The sequence below is a fragment of the Dasypus novemcinctus genome, chromosome 4 (assembly GCF_030445035.2).
Source record: "Dasypus novemcinctus isolate mDasNov1 chromosome 4, mDasNov1.1.hap2, whole genome shotgun sequence".
NCBI lineage: Eukaryota > Metazoa > Chordata > Mammalia > Cingulata > Dasypodidae > Dasypus > Dasypus novemcinctus.
In genome coordinates, this window is record NC_080676.1 from 93,344,488 (window position 1) to 93,365,585 (window position 21,098).

Here is a 21,098-nt window from a genome sequence, read left to right on the forward strand (position 1 = left end):
TCACATTGACATTGGGTTAATTATACCTGTAAAATGAGAAATGAGAGTAGATGCTCACTAAGGGCCTCAAAGCTCTAACATGCTATGATTCAAAAACATACTTGGCATTTTAAAGGTCTAGATGACTGCTGCCTTTTTTGGGTATTTTTTTTCCTATTTTCCTACCCATTCTCACAACAGAAGAAAAGCTTTAAGCACATTTAAATAGAAATAGAAGATTGAAATAGATATTTAAAGTAGTTGTAGGATACATTTAAACAAATACATAGAAAAAATAGCCATTCAACAATATAAACATTTATTCACTTCCACACATAAGTGAGATTACACAAGCTACGAACATTTGTTTTACAAGGTAATCTGCTATATGATCATGGCATTGAGGTGTTAGACGAGATGATAAAGGCCCTATAAGCTCTGAATTCTGTGATTCTACAATATTCTGGGTATTCCATGTCTACATGACAACTTTCTTTTTAAATATTCTTTTTCATATTTTTCAATCCATTCTTTTCACAGAAGGAAGCTCTTAACATACAATTAAATAGAAATAGAGGTTTTAAATGGAAATTTAAAGCAGTGTCAGGATACATTTACACTGAAATATACAGATATAGTTACTGAGTTAAGAAACATTTATTCTTTCCCGTAAGTTAATGAAATTGAGACTGTGAACATGAACAAAGGGACATTTGTCATACAAGATAAATCTGAAATCCTTTAATTTTGAAACTAGAACATGTACAACACTTACAGCATTTACACAATACTATTTTCATTTGCACAACACTATCTTTAATTAAGTTTTTGACTTGTAAGAATATAAGTTCTCAGTGATAAGCTTTGGATATGCAACATAGCCCAGGAGTTTATTGACTTCATCGTAAGTGATCACCACACACAAACAATAGATGGCTCCCCTTACCCCTTTCGGTATCAGAAGGTGAAACCCCTCCAAAGCATAAATGATTATGGTCCAAAGATAGCATGTTTACGAATGAACATAGATATCAATTACTTAACTGTACAACTGACTTAGTTTGCACAGTGACCCCTTTTTTTTCTTTTTTACTTTTACTATCTGATTTAGGAGTATTTTTTATGTACCTACTGTGCATGACATTGGGAATACATAGAAGAATCACACATGGGGTCAGTGGCATGCTGATAAATGGTTAACAACCAGCTCTTGGTGGAGAAGGGGACCCCTGTAATAGCATTTACCAATTTTCCATAGTGTAAATACTACCACTATGGCAGATTTCAAGCTACCAAGAATTTGACAACTGGCTCTCAAAATTCCTGAAACAATCCTCTCTCACAAGCCAGTATGAGCCAGCTCAGTTCTGCATGATCCCCACTCTCAAGCAGCTCATAGTCTCCTCATGGGTACACATCACAGAAGATAGAAAAGAATGGGGAAGAAAGAGGTAAATTTCAAATAGTGTAATTATAGTTTTTAAAGTAGTTTTAAAAGTTAAAAGGAAACTCTGGAATTTTCTTACCTATCTTGTTTGTTTACTTTTGCTTAAATTTATTTCAAGAAATTAAAATGTAGTATATACTTGGGAAGAAGTAAAGGAGAGTGGAATAAGAAGAAAAAGGAAGAAGAAAAGATATCCTAAGGAATATGCTAACAGTTACGTGTACATTGGAAGAAATTACATATTAAGGTAACAGCAGATACACTGTAACTGTTAAAATTCCATCTTATTTAAGTCTTTCAGTTCAGTACACAAGCCATGAAGATTTGTCTTATCTTCTTTGGCAGTAGCTTTGAGGAAATTAGTTTCTTTTGAACAACACTGAAGAACATGTTTCACATCACTCATACTATCAGCTCATAATAAAAGATAAATTCTGGAGTATGAAAACTGAACTTTCTTAGCATTGTCACCCCCTCATATCAGATCTTGGACAACTGCTGGTTGGGGTAACCGGGGAATTCTTCTGGTAGCAACACATGTAGTCTGCAGGTTGGGCACGTCCCCTGTTGTATCAACCATGGTCTAATACACTAAGAAGCAAAAAGATCCATGTCAATTTCTCAGATTTAGCCTGGGTAACATGTCTGATACAAAAAATATCCAACAAACATGTCTTCTTTTAGATCTTAAGGTCTTCCCTGGTAGATCACTAAGCCAAAAACTACAATCATGATTCCTTCTCTAGTTTGATAAGTAATACATCTGGTAACAGCAGACATCTTCTCCTGCTAGTATATTCCATTAGTATCCTTCCCACGACCTCAACTTTTAGGATAACCTCAAAGGCTTGGGAAAAGAATAGCTGTTCTTTCTGTAAAGGAGATTGGGGACAGCTGCTATATTCTCTCTCTAGTTTTATTTTGTTGTATGTTCTCATCTCCAGACAGAGAGATAATGATAAACACAAAAGCTAATGGTGCCTGGTATCAAGAATATAAAGTGTTTGGAAGTTAAAATCCTAGCTGATGGTTTGTTTCTCAGATTCTTTTTTCCTTGGTGATCACTGTAGTACTCTTTGGCCATGACTGAATTATCAGAGAAATCATTTGTTTGAATTTTAACTTTATTAAAACAAATCATTTTTACCTGCAGCAATAAAGGAAAGTAAGTTTAGAGAGAGAGGATTAACAATAGGTAATTTATATGAAGCCCACTAACTCTAACCCTAAAAAGTAAACCTAATGAATGACCTATTTTCTATTCAATAGGCAATGGCAAAGAATAAAATGAATTTTGATGAAAATGTACTTTCTAAATGGATAGGATTTTTAAAACTTCAAATGGGACAGTCAGGTGGCCAAGTCTCTTTCCTGGAGATCTTTTAGTATTAGCCATTCTATTAGTATTTCTTCATGTCAGAACAGATGCAAAATATAATTCTGTAGCATGTATCAAATATCTTTGAAATGATCCTTTACAGATAAGGTTTGACTAAGCTAGCTATTGTTCACTTCCTTGAGAAGGATTTTTTCTGTAAGTTTATCTTTTTTTGTCAAATTACCTCTCTGCAACAGAGGACTTGGGTCATAAATTGTGTATCAATAGTGCTTGCACAGCAGCAACACCAAGAGTTAATCCATATAAATGACAAGAATCAACAAAAGATATGCCAGCCTCAGATTTTTTCTAACATCACATACTCAAGTCAGAGCATCTTCAAAGGCAAATAGAATTGCCTAGACAGATACTAAGATAAGCCTATACTTTATAATGGTAGGGAACCATCATGAGGCATGGGATGTAATTTCCTAGACAACGGACAGAGTATGATATTTATAGCATATCAAGGTGAAGTGGCACTCTTAGTTCTGCCATTAAAATATCATGTCAATCAGTATTCCTCCCAGTTCTATAAAAGGGAAATGCCGACTCTGTGCCATCTAAATCTCAGCACTGGCCCTAACAACTGTAAGGTATATGGAGATCTGAGCAAAAAAAAAGTGCAATCTGTACCTAGGTATGGGAGAACAGGTATAAATATTCCTGTGTAGTACCCTAAAGCCTAAAGTTATATACAGTGAAACTCAGATCAGCAATGGAGGTTGATGTATGTAAATGATTTTAAGTAAAGCAGTCTGATTCTCACTTAGCTGATTAAATGTTAAGAAGACATTTTGAAGGATTACCTGAGAGTGGAATTTGTGAGCACAGGGCAAAATTGAGAGGTTTTCTGGAGAGAGATTGTCATGACAGATCACACAAGGCTCTTCTTCCTCCTCTTCTTCCTCTTCTTCCTCCTCCTCCTCCTCCTCCTCCTCTTCTTCCTCTTCCTCCTCATCCTGAGGGAAATACTTGTAAGGTTAAATTCAGCTCATTTCTTTTCCCAAAATCTAAAATGTGCAGAGAATCAATAGGACCAGTCTCACCAAATTACTAGCTCCTTCCCATGTGGCAGGACCTTGTGAACTGAGGGTTCTCCAGGCTGGTTTGGGGAGCTGGGTGGCATTACATTGTGGTGGAGAATGGCTAGGTGAAACACAATTACCGTTTGGTACTGATTTTCCTTGACTCTGAAAAAAAAGAATATTATACTTATTTTTTTTGAATTTTCAAATTGTTCTAAACACTAAGAACTAATGGAATAGTACAGAATGAGGTAAAGCTAGAATTATTATAAGGGGAAAGGTAATTCAGATTCATGAGAAATCTTGATACAAATGTTGGCAATTCTTACTCATATATTTAAAGCCAGGTAAATACAAAAAAACAACTCTATGTTCTTTTATTTTACTAACTACTTTATTTCAAATTCACTAACAGAAAAATGCAGCTCAACAAGTTATGGAAACATTACTCCTAAAAAGTTCTTTTTCAGGTACTTTTATCTCATCTTATTCCAACTGCTAACTCAGTTGTTCCTCTAGTGTTCAGAAAGATACAAAAATGAACACATATTAGCTAGAAGGTCTCTTTGTTAATGACAAAAATGAAGAAGAGAAAAAAATGCTTAATCGTATTCATATTTCACAAAACCAAACCTCAAATATTCTTTTTTATCTTTAGAATATAGTAACAACTTTGCTTTTGCTACAAAAGCATTACAATGTTGTTGTTAACTACAGCCCATAAATTACATTAGTTATATTTTTCTCATGTATCATCACATTTGTAATACCTTGTATTTATATTATTAACCACAATCCTCATCTACTTCCAAAATCATCATTATATAGTCCCAATATTCTCTCTAGCTGTCCTCCAACTAACATTAATCTTCCTAGGCTACTTGTTTCAGCCACAATCACATCCATAAACGACGTGTTACATTCATTATAATGTGTTACCATCAAGGACAACCATTACCACATATTTACATTTGACCTTATTAAATATTCTATATACAGCCAGCATCTTCTCCCACGAATCAACTCCATGAATCTACTCATTGTACTTAGTTCATATCAGTAAGACCATACAATATTAGTCCTTTGTCTGGCTTACTTATCATAATATCCTCAAGGTTCCTCCATGTTGTCGTGTGCCCAAATTCATTTCTTTTTTCAGCTGAGTAATATTCCATTGTATAAATATACATCTTGGTTATCCATTCATCGGTAGATGGACACTTGGGATATTTCCATCTTTTAGCAATTGTGAATAATGCCACTATGAACTTTGGTGTGCAAATATCTGTTTGCATGCTTGCTATCAGTTCTTCTGAATATATTCCTAGTAGCATCTTGCTAGATTGTATGGTAGTTCTATAATTAGTTTCCTGAGGAACTGCCAGCTTGTCTTCCACAGAGGAAGTTTGCCTATTACTCCACATTCTCTCAAGAACTTGAAATTTTCTCTTCTTTTAATGATGGCCATTTGGTATGGTGTGAGATATCTCACTATAGTTACGATCTGCAATTTCCTAATAGCTAGTGATGTTGAACATCTTTTCATGTGTCTTTTGGCCATTTGTATTTCTACTTTGGAAAAATAACTTTTCAATTCTTTTGCCCATTTTTAATGGGGTGGCTTGTCATTTTGTCGTTAGGTTGTATGATCTCTTTATATTACACGGAGATCAATCCTTATCAGATATATGGTTTCCAAAGATTTTTTTTTCCATTGAGTAGGCTACCTTTTTACTTTCTTTATAAAGTCTTTTAAAGACCTTCAAACACATCACTTTATTCCATTTTACTATGAATGGAACCTGGCAATATATTGGGCTTCACTTTTGAAGAAGTTTTGGATCACAGAGAGGTTTAACAATGGCAGGGGAGGAATACTGGTATGGGATGTTATTGACAGAGGACACATGGTTGGCAGGGGGTTCTCCAGGGGCATATCCAGGGTACATAAAAATGTTTGGATATTTTCATAGCGGTTACAGTTAAAAACAACAACTGAGGGAGTGCTGAGTTCCTAGCCAGGGGAGCTCTATCACAGTCCCTAAAGGAACAGCAACAATCCCCCAAGTGTAACGGCAAAGACCAAAAAAGAAGGAAGGTCCAATAATGAGCCCTTGATACTAATGACTATGCTTGTGAACCTGTGCACCTGAAATAAGAACAAGGCCTAGAGCTGCAGGGTGCCTAAGAGTTACCTCCTGAGAGCCTCCATATTGCTCAAATGTGGCTAGTCTTGAAGCCAAACTCAGCATGTAAATGTGTCGCCTTCCCCCCAGCGTGGGACATGACTCCCGGGGATGAGCCTCCCTGGCGCCGAGGGATTACTACCAAGTACCAGCTGATGATGTAACTAAAAAATGACCTTGCATAAAAGGGTCAACTCTGACCAGCAGAATATCTCCATCTACATATAATACCAGGAGTTAATTAAAAATGCTTTTTGACCTGAATAAAAGGGGGAAATGGAAAGGACAAATGAGTTTATATGGCTATAAGTCTCCAAAAAGAGCCGGGAGGTTATCAGAGGGGTTGCCCTTATGTACACCTCAGCAGAGTCCCAGAGACAGATAAAGTAGATACAACCTCTTCTGAGGGCTACAGAGACCCACAGGTTCTATGGTCATGGCAGATGGAGTTCAGTGCCATCTCAGTTGGCCCTACTTTGGAGTTTGTGTTTCTGTGTGATGGAGTTGGACTTAGATGTGATCTTTGTCTCTCCTGTTACTTTTACTGGAATGTAGCTGGTGCTGGGGTTTAATGTATACCCAGGGGACCTGAATCTCTGGACTGACCATGTGATAGCCAGGCCCTGAGCCTCAACAGACTTGCAACTCCTACACTCTGGTTTACCCCACTCATCTAACATGGAGGTGAAGAAGGTCAACCACCACACCAGGGAGCCAAGAGTGCCTACAACTGAAAGCAGGAGAATTGCATCCAGCATCCATGTGGAATCTAAGCCCCCTCTTGATATAGATGTGGAGTGGATACAACCATTCTAAGGTCCACAGGATGGAGGAATAGAGTATGGATTAGAGTGGACTTACTGATATTTTATTCATGAACTACTGTGATTAGTAATTGAAGAAAATGTGGCATTGGTGTGGAGAAAGTAGCCATGGTGGCTGGGGGTAGGGAGTGGGAGGAAGAGATGTGATGTGGGGGCATTTTTGGTGTTGGAGTTGTTCTGGATGGTGCTGCAGGGACAGTTACCAGACATTGTATGTCCTCCCATGGCCCACTGGGTGGACTGTGGGAGAGTGTGGGCTATGATGTGGACCATTGACCATGAGGTGCAGTGGTGCTCAGAGATGTATTCACCAAATGCAATGAATGTCTCATGATGATTGAGGAGGTTGTTATGGGGGGAGAAGTGGGTTGAGGGGGGTGGGGGGTATATGGGGACCTCATATTTTTTGAATGTAACATTAAAAAAATAAAGACAAAAAATTAAAAATTAAAAAAAAGTAATTTTGATGCAGTCCCATTTACCTATTTTTTCTTTAGTTGCTCGAGCCTTGGGTGTAAGTTCCAAGAAACTATCATCAAGGTCAAGATCTTGAAGTTGTTCACCTACATTTTCTCTAAGAGTTTTATGGTTCTAGTTTTTATATTTAGGTTCTTCATCCATTTTGAATTAATTTTTGTATAAGATGTGGGATAAGCGTTCTCTGTCTTTTAGATATGACTATCCAGTTTTCCCAGCACCATTTGTTGAATAGCTACTAGGACCCAGGTCAGTGGGTTTGATAGTCTTGTCAAAAATCACTTGCCCATAGATGTGGGACTATTTCCAAACACCATTTGATTCCATTGGTCAATCTGTATATCTTTATGCCAGTACCATGCTGGGTTTTTTTTTGTTGTTGTTGTTGGGTTTTTTTTTAAACCATTGTAGCTAGATAGTATGCTTTAAGGTCTGGAAGTGAGACTCCTCCAACTTTGTTCTTTTTAAAGATGTTTTTTTTGCAATTCGGGGTCCCTGCCCTTCCTGATAAATTTGATAATTGGCTTTTACAATTCTACAAAGAAGGATACTGGAATTTTTATTAAGATCATGATTGCATTAAATCTATATATCAGATTGGGTAGAATTGACATCTTAATGATATTTAGTCTTCCAACCTTTGAACATGGAATGTCCTTCCATTTATTTAGATAATCATTGGTTTATTTTATTTTATTTTCATTGGTTTCTTTTAGTGATGTTTTATAGTTTTCTGAATGCAGGTCCTTTATGTCCTTGGTTAAATTTATTCCTAAATATTTGATTCTTTTGTCGCTATTATAAATGGAATTTTTTCGTGACTTCCTCCTCAGATTGCACATCACTAGTGTATAAAAACACTACTGATTTTTGCATAGTAATCTTGTATCCTGTCACTCTACTGAAACGGTCTATAAGTTCTAAAGTTTTGCTGTGGATTTTTCATGATTTTCTAAGTATAGGATCATATCATCAGTGAATAATGAAAATTTTACTTCTTTTGTTCCTATTTGGGTGCCTTTAATTTCTTTTTCTTGCCTAAATATTTTGGCTAGAACTTCTAGCACAATGTTGAATAACAGTGAGAAGACTGGGCATCCTTCTCTTATTCCTGATCTCAGTGAGAAAATTTTCAGTCTTTCACCATTAAGGACAATGTTAGCTATAGGTTTTTCATATATGTACTTTATCATATTGATAAAGTTTCCAACCTTTCAGAGTGTTTTTATCAAGAAGGGATGTTGAATTTCGTCAAATACCTTTTCTGTATCAATTGAAATGGCCATGTGATTTTTCTTCAATTTATTAAAGTGATGTATTACACTGATTGATTTTCTTATGTTGAACCACCCTTGCATACCTAGAATAAAGCCTACTTGCTCATGGTGTATAACTTTTATGGTGTGTTTTAGATTCAGTTAGCAAGTATTTTGTTGAGGATTTTTGCATCCATATTCAATAAAGGAATTGGTCTCCTATTTTCTTTTTTTAATATTATCTTTATTTGACTTTGGTATTAGGGTGATGTTTGCTTCATAGAATGAGTTTGGTAGTATTCCATTCTGTTCAATTTTTTGGACGAGTTTGAACAAGTTGTTATTAGATCTTCTTTCAATGATAGGTAGAATTTACCTGTGAAGCTAGCTCATCCTGGACTTTTCATTTTGGGGAGGTTTTTGGTCACTATTTCAATTTTTTACTTATGAGTGGTTTGTTGAGATCTTCTATTTCTTCTAGGGTCAGTGTGGTTTGTTCATGTGTTTCCAGAAATTTTTCCATTTCATCAACATTGTCTAGTTTGTTGGCATACAGTATTCTCTTATGATCTCTTTTATTTCTCCAGGGTCAGTGGTAATGTCCCCCTTCTCATTATTTTATTTATTTGCATCTTCTCTTTTTTTTTTTGTTAATCTAGCAAAGGGTTTATTGATTTGTTACTCTTCTCAAAGAATCAACTTGTAGCTGTCAATTTTTCTCTATTATGTTTTTTCTCCATATAATTTATTTCTGCTCTAATCTTCATTATTTCTCTCTTTCTGACTGCTTTTGGATTGGTTTGCTGTAATAATTCCTCCAGGTTTGCAGTTAGGTCTTTGATTTTAGCTCTTTCTTCTTTTTTTAATATTATCATTGATGGCTATAAATTTTCCTCCCAGCACTGCCTTTGCTGAATCTCATAATCTTTGGTATATTGTATTCTTCTTTTCATTTGTCATGCAGTATTTACTGATTTTTCTTGTAATTTCTTCTTTAACCCACTGATTATTTAAGGGTATATTGTTTAATCTCCATGTATTTGTGGATTTTCACTTATCTACCTGCTATTAATTTCTAAATTAATTCCATTATGATCAGAGAAAGTATTCTGTATAATTTCAATTTTTTTAGGAGGTACTGGGGATTGAACCCAGAACCACCTTCTACATGGGAAATTAGCCACTTGAGCAACATCTGCTCTCCCCTCAAAGTTTTTAAATTTATTGAAATCTTACTTATGTCCCAACATATGGTCTATCCTGGAAAAAGACCAATTAAGCACTTGAGAAAAACGTATGTCCAGCTGTTTCAGGGTATAATGCTCTGTAAATTAGATCTTTCATTTATTATTTATCATATTATTCAAACTCTCAGTTTCCTTATCAATCCTCTGTTCAGATGTTTTATCTAATCTATTACTGTAGAGTTATTTCTCCCTTCAGTTTTGCCAATGTCTCATGTATTTTTGGGCACCTATATTTGATGCATGAATATTTATTATTGCTATTTCTTCTTGGTGAATTGTCCCATTTATTAATATATAGTAACTTACTTCATTTCTTATAACAGTTTTGCATTTAAAATCTATTTTATTCAATATTGGTATCACTACACCTACTCTTCTTTTATTACACTTATCATGGAATATTTTTTCAAACCCTTCACTTTCTACCTGATTGTGTCCTTGCATCTAAGGGGAGTCCTTGGAGACAATGAATAGATGACCCATGTGTCTTATCCATTCTATCACCCCATGCCTTTTAATTGGGGAGTTCAATATATAACATAAAGCATTACCATTTTATCCCTTGTGTCTGTTGTCATAGCTTACTATTATCTTTTAACCCTTTCAATTTTTCTTACTTGTGTTCATTTCTACACTTTTCCCCAGGGCTCTCTCCCTTGTCTTTTCCTATCAAGCTATAACACACCCTTTAATATCTCTTGTAGATTTGGTCTCTTGGTAACATACTCTCTCAGTTTTTGTTTGTCTGTAAAGATTTTAAACTCACCTTCATTTCTGAAGAAGTTTTTTCTGGATAAAGAATTCTTTGCTGGCAGTTTCTCTCTTTTAGTACTTTAAATATATACCATTGCCCTCTCACCTCCATGGTTTCTGAAGAAAGACTGGCACTTAGCCTTATTAAGGCTCCCTTGTAAGTAATACATTGCTTTTCTCCTGCTCTCAAAATCTTCTCTTTATCTTTAGCCTTTGACAATATGAATAGTAGATGTTCCAAAGTAGTATATAAGGATTTATTCTGATAGGGATAAGTTGTCCTTCTTGAATATTGATATTCATGTCTTTCATAAGAGTTGGAAAATTTTCAATCAGTATTTCCTCACATATTCTCTCTACCCCTTGCCCATTCTCTTCTCCTTCAGGGACACCTATAATGCATATGTTGGTGCATTTCATGTTGTCATTCAGTTCCCTGAGACTGTTCAGTTTTTTGCATTCTTTTCTGTCTCTACTCCTATTTTTTCAATTTCAAATGTCCTATCTTCAAATTTATTTGTTCTTCTAATATTTCAAATCTGCTGTTATATGCCTCTAAAGTGTCTTTAATCTCATCTGTTGTAACATTCCTGTAAGTTTTGTTACTTTATTTGCAGGCTTTCAAATTGTTCTTTATGCTCACACATTGTCACCTTAATATCCTTCATCTCTTTCGTCGTATTTTCCTTCATCTTCTAAGATTGATTAAGGAGGTTTGTTTGAACATCATTTATCAGTTGTCTAAAATCCTGAGTCTTTCAGCTAGAGTCCTGGCTTGTTCCTTTGAGAGGGCCATATCTTCCTGATTCTTAGTGTGTATAGTTATCTTTTGTTGATACCTATGCATCTGCTCATACTGATGATTTTACTCTGTCAATCAATTTCTCTCTCTAGCTTAGTGGTTTTATTTCATAACTTTTCTTTGTTTTTAGTTAATTTTTTTCTAAAACTTTAATATTGCCCTGTTTTAAGTAGCCAAAACTGTGTCAGGGAGCCATAATAGGGCTTGACACTATCTACCATGCCTAGGAAAGAACCAGGAGAGACTAGTCTGTCTTTCTTCATTTTCACAGCTGACCAACAAACACTTCCACAGAGATGAATTCTTCAATTTACATTACCTCTTCTGAGCTAGTGAATTACGGTAGTTACATTCACAGAAGAGAAACCAGTCAGCCCTCAGCTGCACCCTTCCTTTTCCCTGGGAAGAATCTGTCCTTTCCTCTCTCCATTGACTCAGTCACAGATTTACCAAGGCTGTTTGCATCTAGGGTGGGGGATGAGCAGCATTCCCAGCCTCAGGATTATTTACTCATGTTTTTCCCTTTGGCCTCTTTGTCTCTGCATCTCCATTCCCTCTTGGATGATGCACACAGTACTTTCCTGGCCTGCAAGGGTTCCAAAAAAGCTGTGCCCTACCTGAGCTACTCTGATGCCATCTTGCATTGGAGACTTCACTCTATATGTTCTTTTAATTAAAACAAATCTTCCCAGAAAATTAGAAAAAATACCTCCTTTAGAATCATTCAGAGTAATCTAGAATAATTTCAAGAGGAACGGTTTTCCTCTAGAATGATCAGGAGGTAGGTATTTTTAAAAAAGACTTTCTGTATCATTTCTCAAGTCAAAGTTGTTGAATTGTTTGCCCTTAACAGATGATTTGATATGATTAGAGGTTACTGATTTTTCTGAACACATTATGGAGGTAATTAAAAGAGTTAACTCTGATTGGTAAGGGCAGAAATAGGATTTTTTTTTTTACCTGAGATCTCTTGAGGTCAATAAATTGGGAAATCTTATAAACAATTTCATCAAATGTCAATCCAGATAAAGATTTCCCATTAGTATCCTTCAATTTTCGTAAGAAATCTGTGAGTTCCTTTCTGGAAGATATCAAGAAAAGAGTAGTGGTGATTTTCCCCTACAGCTTTTAGAATTTGTGTCCAAATAAGATATAAAGATTATATCCTAGGATTAATACATGTATGATCATAATACTTTAGATCTTATATCTAAAAAAAGTGATCACAGGTCTACCTGCATTTATCTTAATCCAAAATTAAAACTCTCAATGTGTTCATTAATGATACTTAATATATTCATGAGTGACAAGTTTTAATATTTAATTTCTTCCCAAAAAGAGACATTGTCTTTGAAGACTCACTATGTGAACACTGAGTTTATCTATTTATCTACATATTTGTGGACCGAAAGCTTTATAGCATACCTTTCGAAAGTTCTTTCAGGACTAAAACATTCCTAGTTAACTATGTTGCTATTGGTTTCCCTTTCTCTATCAATGTTAATAGTTTTAATTTTGTAAAACTCAAACAGCAAATAAAGATTAATCAGAACAGGAAAGCAAAGATTAAACAACACACTGATTATGTGATAAAGGAACCTAGAATTATTTTAACTATGTTCCTTTTCACTTTCCAAAGTCCATTAACCCAAAGCATGCATTAACCCAAAGCATGTTAGGATAGGGTAGGATGAAATATTTCACTTTTCTAAATGAAGTGTCATATGAGTACAGCCTTTTAGAACTATCTTTGATTTACTATGTCTTCATTTTTGACATATAAATGTATAACAACTCTATTACAGTTCTATTTTAACTATTCACTATTATGAAATTTATATAAACCATAATCTAATCCTGAAGCCTAAGTGCATAACACAAAATAAAAGTACTGATCTTCATATGAAAATTTTGATGAAAATTAGAATTATTTTCTTTGATAACAGAGTCAAGATAAGAGAAATTTTATTTCTGTAGGAGTAGAATTAAATATATTTCTGCTAAAGTCAGAACTGTGAAAGGCACATGAAATGCATTTAACTGTGTTCCCCAACAAAGGAACTATAAGGGCTCTCAATAAAACTAAGGAAATAGAAAAGTAAAACCTCATGATGTTTGGGTTTACATAGCATACAACCAACTTAAATTTTCCTACACATGGTTCTTCTGCCCAATTTATGGAACTTATAATTAGCACTTATAATTAGCCATTAAATATATGTCCCAAGACTTAAATCTTCCAGCTGTCATATGCAAGTTGAGCCCTGATTCTCAGCAAAGTTGCAGCCAACACTTACTCTCCAGTTCATTGGACTCGACCAGGACAACTAACGAAAGGATCATGATGGACAACACCCATCCCCCAAAACAGAAAGTATCTACAACTATAAGTAAAACAGTTCCTTCTATCTGCCCCATGGGGTCTAAGGCCCCTCTCATTTGGAAGCAGAGTGGGCATCATCATTCCCAAATCCTCAAGATTGAGGAGTGAAAAACATAAGGGGGAGGGGGTGCAACTATGGACTAAAGTAGATTTATTATTTTTCTAGCAATGGAAGAACTTGTAACATTGATAAAAAGACAGTGGTCATCAGAAGTTATGAGGGAATGGAGAGGGAAGAATAGGTGTAATGGGGCATTTGGGGGACATTGGAATTGTTCTGCATGATATTGCAGTGATGGATACAAGCTGTTATACATTTTGTCAAAACCTATAAAAGTGTGCAGTGCAAAGTATAAACCATAATGTGAACTATAGACCTTGCTTAGTAGCAATGCTTCAATATATGTTCATCAATTTTAACAAATGTACTACACTAACGAAAGATGTCAATGGGGGAAGTATGGGAGGGGGAAGAGGTGGGGTATATGGGAATCCTCTATATTAAAATTTTCAATATAACATTTATGTAATCTAAAGCTCCTTTAAAAATAAAGAAAAAATTCACTTTGGAAATAGGTTATTAAGATAATCACTGCAGCTGGTAGAATTAAAATTGGATAGGTTTACAATTAGTTTACTTTCAATATACAAGCAAACCTAAATTAAAAGAGCTAATTCTCTCATGACTAATAACTTAGTAATGTTTAACATTTCTATTGAACACTATCCTTTCTTGGTAAGATTTTCATTTTCCTTAACAGAGCCATGATCAAGAACGGTCTGTTGCTTTTTGCATGTAAGTGTCTTTGAAATGTTGCAGTGCCATAATTATAGCTATGCAAACTACAGAATATTATCTGTACTCACCACTAAAGAAAAACTAAGGTACCTGGTCTGTTGTGGAAATGCAGTTTTCAGCCTGTCCGTAATCCTGTCCCAGTTCATCATGGAAGGGTCACTTCCCAGACCTGCACTGGGAAGCAAAGCCTCTCCCACAGGAGCTGGCACTGTCCAGGCTATGCCAGTCATCTGCGAGAGAACAATTTTGGTCAGTAGGAAAAAATACAAACCCTCAGCTTCAATTATTAGAAAATAACCTTCCAAGACAATAAGATATTTCCATATCTCAGAGTAAATAAAAATGGATAGAATGAAGAATAAGAGAAATACTGATGTATACAATCTTTGTTTAATATTTTATCTTACCTAGTACAATAGTATTTCTAATAATTTATAAATTCTCTTATATTAAAAATGGGACACGCTAGTTTCAGTAATTGCATGCATGTATAGAAATATATGCAGATGTTTATTGCTTTATTCATAACAGTGAAAAACTGAAAAAAAAAACCAGCCCAAAGTCTATTAATAGAGAAATGAGTAAATAAATTATGACACATCTAATGAAATCCTTTCAAACTGGAATACATCTATATGTCCTAAAATGAGAGATGTCCATGAAATGTTTAATTTTTAAAAAGTCATGTGTGGTATGACTCCTTTTTATTTAAAAATGTGTATGTGGGTGTGTAAACAAGAAAAGGTCTGTAAAGTTAGACAATAATCTGTAAATTGGGGCTTCAATTGAAGGGTCATTTTGCTTTCCAGTTTGTATATTTACATATTTTTTGCTTTTATTTTTTAAGATTAGTACTTATTACTTCTATAATTAGAAAAATTAAAAAGATGAATTTTAAATCAACTAAATAAAGGTAGGAATACTACCAAAATTTCTCTGTCCAAGGTTTCATTAATGTTACAGACACAGGCAGTGTGGAACTATTGAGACACCTCTGTGCCATGCAACCATCAGACAAATGTTTTCCCCATTTTTCTATGGTAGCTCCTTCTTAAAGCCATGAAGATTCTAATTAATCTCAATAAGTGAATGTTTTTGGAGTGCTAATATGATTACTAGAATAATTATATACATGGCACTGCTTATCTAAAAATCTACAGATGCTTTTTGATATAAGGTTATTACACATAAAAAATAGCAACTAGCAGGAAGCAGATTTGGCTCAACTGATAGAGCATCCACCTACCACATAGGAGGTCTAGGGTTCAAACCCAGGGCCTCCTGGCCCATGTGGTGAGCTAGCCTATGAGCAGTGCTGATGTGTGCAAGGACTGCCGTGCCATGCAGGGGTTTCCCCCACGTAGGGGAGCCCCACATGCAAGGAGTGTGCCCCTCAAGGAGAGCCATCCCATGCAAAAAAAGGGCAGGCTGCCAGGAGTGACACTGCATACATGGAGAGCTGATGCAGCAAGATGACGCAACAAAGAGAGACACAGAGTCCCGGTGCCACTAACAAGAATGCAGGCGGACACAGAAGAACACACAGTGAACGGACACAGAGAGCAGACAACGGGGGGAGGGGAGAGAAATAAATAAAAATAAAATCTTAAAAAAAAAAAAAAAGCAGCTAGCAAAAGCCAAAGGAATAATTTGAACAAGGCTTAATAAATCATGGAAGGGTCATGGATACTACTTTGGAAATCCGAGCTTGGCTCAGTATCAAGTTGTTTTCCAGGAATCAGAAAGTATCATAATAGAGGGTTGGGATACTTTGATTTTTCAGTTTTGGAATGGTGGGCAAACCAAACTGAGTGAAGAACACTGTATAATATCCTGGTAATAAAAGATGTGGTACTTGTTTAAATGCTAAGGCCTATATACATATTTTTTTGCAGAGAGGCTGCCTCTTGGAAAATTGATAGGGTCCATCTGACTATATATTTCAAAAGGAGACTTAGCAATATATATATATATTAGGTACAGATTTTAAAAATTAAAACAACTGACTAGGACTTACTTATGAGATATTTGAGATGAGAGAAATTTTCATTAATTATATCTAACATCACTCTTTTGGGAGATTTTTCTTTGAATAAAAGAAGTTTAACTTAGCCAAAATTAAACTAATAATCCTAGTCATGTTAAATTTCTCTATTCCTTGTTTATGTTTGAAAAATCCTTGTTATCTGACAGTTTGAGAGCAAGGAGGATTTATAACTTCATAGTTTATGTCCCAAGGTGATGTTATTTATATCGTCTATTTATAGATAAAGTTAAACACTTTTTCTTTAGCTTCATGGTATAAATTTGTTGTGACTTGGATTCTTTACCTTTCAACCTACCCCACAACCATGTTATAAAAAAAATTATTAAAAATCTATGGTAAAACAAGCTACCATGTACTATTTCATGTTATAGAAGCAAAACTGTAAATGAAAGAACTCTCTGCAATAAAAAATATAGTTATCTTTGTATTCAGAAACTAAACTAATATCAAATAATGAAACAAATAATATATGTAAATTCCTTAGCACAGTGCCTCACACAGAAGAATTCATTCAATTGTTACATCGTCACCACCATCTCTGAATCACCATCATTATCATTATATCCAATAAATAAATACACAAAGGAAAGACACCATTCAAAAAGCCTACTCTAGTAATATAGAACTAGTTAATGTCTATTCCAGAAAGAAAGGCTCTGTACCAGGGGGGCTCTAGGTTGACCAGGGGCAGAGATGACTCCAGGGCAAACTGTAGGCATTGGAGGAACAGCAAATATAGGTCTAAAGAAAGATTCTTTAGCAAGGGGTCTTCCCAAGAACTGCTGCATCTAAAATAGAAAAGGAAAAAAAAACCATACAAAGTATGTTATAGTTTTACATGTGCAGTGATCTAAACTCATAGAGCAATGTTTGGGAGAAAACAGTGATTTGAAATTCTAAGACATTAGAAAAAATGTATGCCATAACATTAGTTAAATAAAAGAATATTTGGAAAAGTAAAAGGCAGTGAGATATACTAGAAAGAGCATTAAATAGGATAGAGAGTTAGATTCTAGTCCCACTTTCTCTCTACCTAGCTAGGTAACCTTGGATTCCAAGTTACTAATCTATAAAATGAAAGAGTTGAGTTAGATGATCTTTACGGTTTCTTCTCCATGAGATAATACAGAATATGAAAAGGAGATCCCCAATGAATGCTGTCCATGTTAGTGAATAATATTGATACAAATTTCACAAAATAAACTAAGTTGTCTATGGAAAATACTACTTTGTCATGTATTGGGTGGACCTTGCACCACTTGCTAGAAACTTCATGTGTTATTCAAAGTAGAGTGGAAGAATGAAATGAAGTGGGCCTGGGTGATAGACTCTAGCTTTTTTTGTCTCTCACAGTGATTTGTAGACATGCTTGTGTGTATGACTACACTTCCCAGGGAACTGTGAAAAGCTAGCCCTTCTTAGCAGCTACCAGTGAGATGGATACTTTGCTAGGTGGAGTACAGAAAGGGACAGAATTATTGAGTATCTATCATATGCCAGGCCTATCACTGGGATTAAGCAGGAGTTCAATAACTATTTGCTGCTAAAAATATGAGCAACATCAATAGCTCTAAGTTATGACCCTAAAACCAGCAGGTGAAAGGCTAATGGGGAATGTTACCATGGATAGATAAGGATGAGATGTGAATCTTAACATCACTGAAGGAGAGATACCCTGTATCTTCTGATGTGTATATCATACCACTACCTATGAAATACTCTGGCCAAAATAATGAACCTAATTCTAACCAAGGCCCTAGATGAGTTTACAGGAAATAGTGGGTCATAAACAATGATACCACGAAGATGCAATCAGTTAAATTAATTATGTGGAGAATTAAACAGTATTAGTAACATAGTTCTTCAACAAAACACAACATGAATAAAAGAGAGGGAGTGAGTACCTGAATGACTAACAGATTTAAGGAATTTTAAGAGACCAATGAGCCAAATGCAAAGTATGGACCTTGTTTAGATCATTTTTTTAAAATAAGGATATTTATAGTCAGAAATATTGTTGAGCTTATTAAAAAAAAAAACATTTTTAAGACAATTAGGAAATGTAAACTCCAACTGGGTATTTGATATTAAAATATATAATTGTCTTAGGTAAGATAATGGTAGCTTTATTATGTCTATTAATAAGAGTCCTCTTCTTATTATACTATGGAAGAAAATATATATCTGGGTGTGCTTGAAAATACTCTAACAGGGATGAAAAAGATGGGGATGATATGAAGTAAGACTGACAAAATATTGATAATTTTGAAGCTGGCTCTTGGGTATGAGAGGTTCATTATACTATTCTCTCTACTTATACATATGTTTCAAACTTTTCAAAATGTAAAGTTTTTAAACATGAGTAGAGTCAATAGTCCTGCTCTCTCTGAGGACAACAATTAACTGCCATTTCTTTGAGCATTAGGTAGCCAGGGTCCAGAGACCAAGATAAAATAAAACTCATAAAAATCCTGGGTTAAACCTTGACCATTCCTCATTATTCCAGACTTCCTAGGTTATATCTTTACTTACATATTTAAAGTTTCCAGTGACCACTTAGAATACTGGAATCACCAGAGTTGTATACTAAATTCATAGTGATCAGATAATCTAGAATAATATAGATAGGAAAATCAAAGTCCAGAACAGTTGATTTTCTCAAGATCAACACAGCTATTGGCAGAGTTTGGACCTGAACCCACTTCTCTCTAGTTTATTTCTATTGTATAATACTGCCTCAATTTGTAGCAAATAGCATTGTAACATTTCTAGCATTTGTTCTCTTATCATTCTACTAATGTTCCTTGATCACTGATGCTTATATTTTAACACAACTTTGAGCTTTGAGCAAGCACAGTAATGACTGGTTAGGAAGCACAAAAGATACACATGCATCTCTCAGAATGCTACCAAAAGGGAGCTTATGAACTGCCATAGAGCCTAACTGCTGGTGGGTTTTGCCCTTGACTAAATCTGAGTAAGCCAAAGCAGACTTAAGAAAGTCTCTTGGTAAAGACATAAATGTGTAGAGGGGCTAGAGGTCACATTTGACTATGTCTCTTAGCTACAGAATACTAGTGGTATCAGTAAAGTGAAGACTTATGCTGGTTAGGTTCCAGGAAAGTCAAAGTTTATTTTGAATTATGAGAAGCCAAGGACTGAAACCTGGGAAATGTGGCTGAATTTAATAATCAAAGAGAAAATCATGGCCCCAAGATCCTTGGATACAAAAGTACTTAGAGTTGGACTATATTAGAACAACTCTATATCTAGCTTCCAAGTCCTTCATTTTTATATTTAGAGTCATGGGAAACTTTAATTACAACCTATAGACACAGTTTGATTATGGGCAGAAGGTACAGGGTTTCTAGAAATCCTACCAAGAATATATTTTTCTACTCACAGGTAATTCTTAGGGATTCTCTGTAAGTTACTCAATACATTCTCTGTTAGGGTAGTTACATGTGATGGTTTTCCAAGCCTGGGATAATTTTAATGTTCATAATACAGTGTACCTAAAGAAAATGAGTTGACCAAGAATATAAAAAGCTGAGTGCAGGGGCAGTGACTAGTGAAGGAAGAGGGACCATTGATGAGCCCTTGATTGTGATGGCTATAGTTATGAACCTTTACTTCTGAAATTGAAACTTAGCCTAGTATTATAGGGTACCTAAGCATTACCTCCTGAGATCCTCTTTGTTGCACAAATGTGGCCTCACACGAAGTCAAACTCAGCATATAAATGTGTTACCTGTTCTCCTCCTGCAGCATGGGACATGAATTCTGGGGATGAGCTTTTCTGGCACCAAGAGATTACTACCAAGCACCAACTAGCAATGCAACTGGAAAAAGACCTTGACCAAAGGGGGAAAGGTTAAAGACAAATGAATTTATGGTTAAGAGACTTCAAAGTGAGTCTGGAGTTCATTCCAGATGTTATGCTTATGCATGTCTCAGCAGGAACTCATTAACTGCCAAAGTAAATATTCCTTCAAATAGCAGGGCTTCTGAGGGCTCTGGAGACATCTATACATTATAGGCAGGACAGACAGCTCAGGAGTTTGGCACCTCTCAGTGAGCCCTACTTGAAAATTTATGTTCCCCAGTATGACAGACTCTTCTGCCCCTTCTGTTTGAACCTATAGTTAGTACTAGTGTTGATAGGTGTATGTTCAAGAGATTTAAATCTTTGGGTTGTCCATGTACCAGTTGAACTTTGAATCTCAGCAGAGTTGTAACACCTACTCTCCAGTCATTGGACTCACTCAGGACAACTAATAAGGAGATGATGATGTATAACAATCATCCCAAGGAACAAAGAGAGTCTGCAGTTGCAGGTAAGACAGTTCCATCCATCTGCCCCAGGGGATCTAAACCCCACCTTAATTAGAGGTGGAGTGAGCATCACCATCCTAGAATCCTCAGGATTGGGGGATGGACTAGAGTAGACTTATTGTTATTCTACTATAGGCTTATTGTAATGAAAGATCTC

At 35.4% G+C, this 21,098-nt stretch overlaps 1 protein-coding gene across 23 annotated transcripts in view; it reads right to left on the bottom strand.

Moving 5' to 3' along the window:
• Positions 1–277: 277 nt before the first annotated feature.
• Positions 278–21,098, bottom strand: part of DZIP3 (DAZ interacting zinc finger protein 3) — a 145,619-nt gene continuing 124,798 nt past the window's right edge. For all 23 annotated transcript variants that reach the window (XM_058295892.1, XM_012524194.3, XM_058295883.1 and 20 more), the window contains 6 exons: positions 17,269–17,394; positions 14,650–14,789; positions 12,338–12,458; positions 3,854–3,997; positions 3,614–3,766; positions 278–2,017 (listed from right to left, as the gene is read on the bottom strand). In XM_058295892.1, coding sequence (XP_058151875.1) covers positions 1,907–2,017; positions 3,614–3,766; positions 3,854–3,997; positions 12,338–12,458; positions 14,650–14,789; positions 17,269–17,394 — 795 coding nt within the window. In that variant the 3' untranslated portion in view covers positions 278–1,906. The remainder of the gene's footprint in view (positions 2,018–3,613; positions 3,767–3,853; positions 3,998–12,337; positions 12,459–14,649; positions 14,790–17,268; positions 17,395–21,098) is intronic.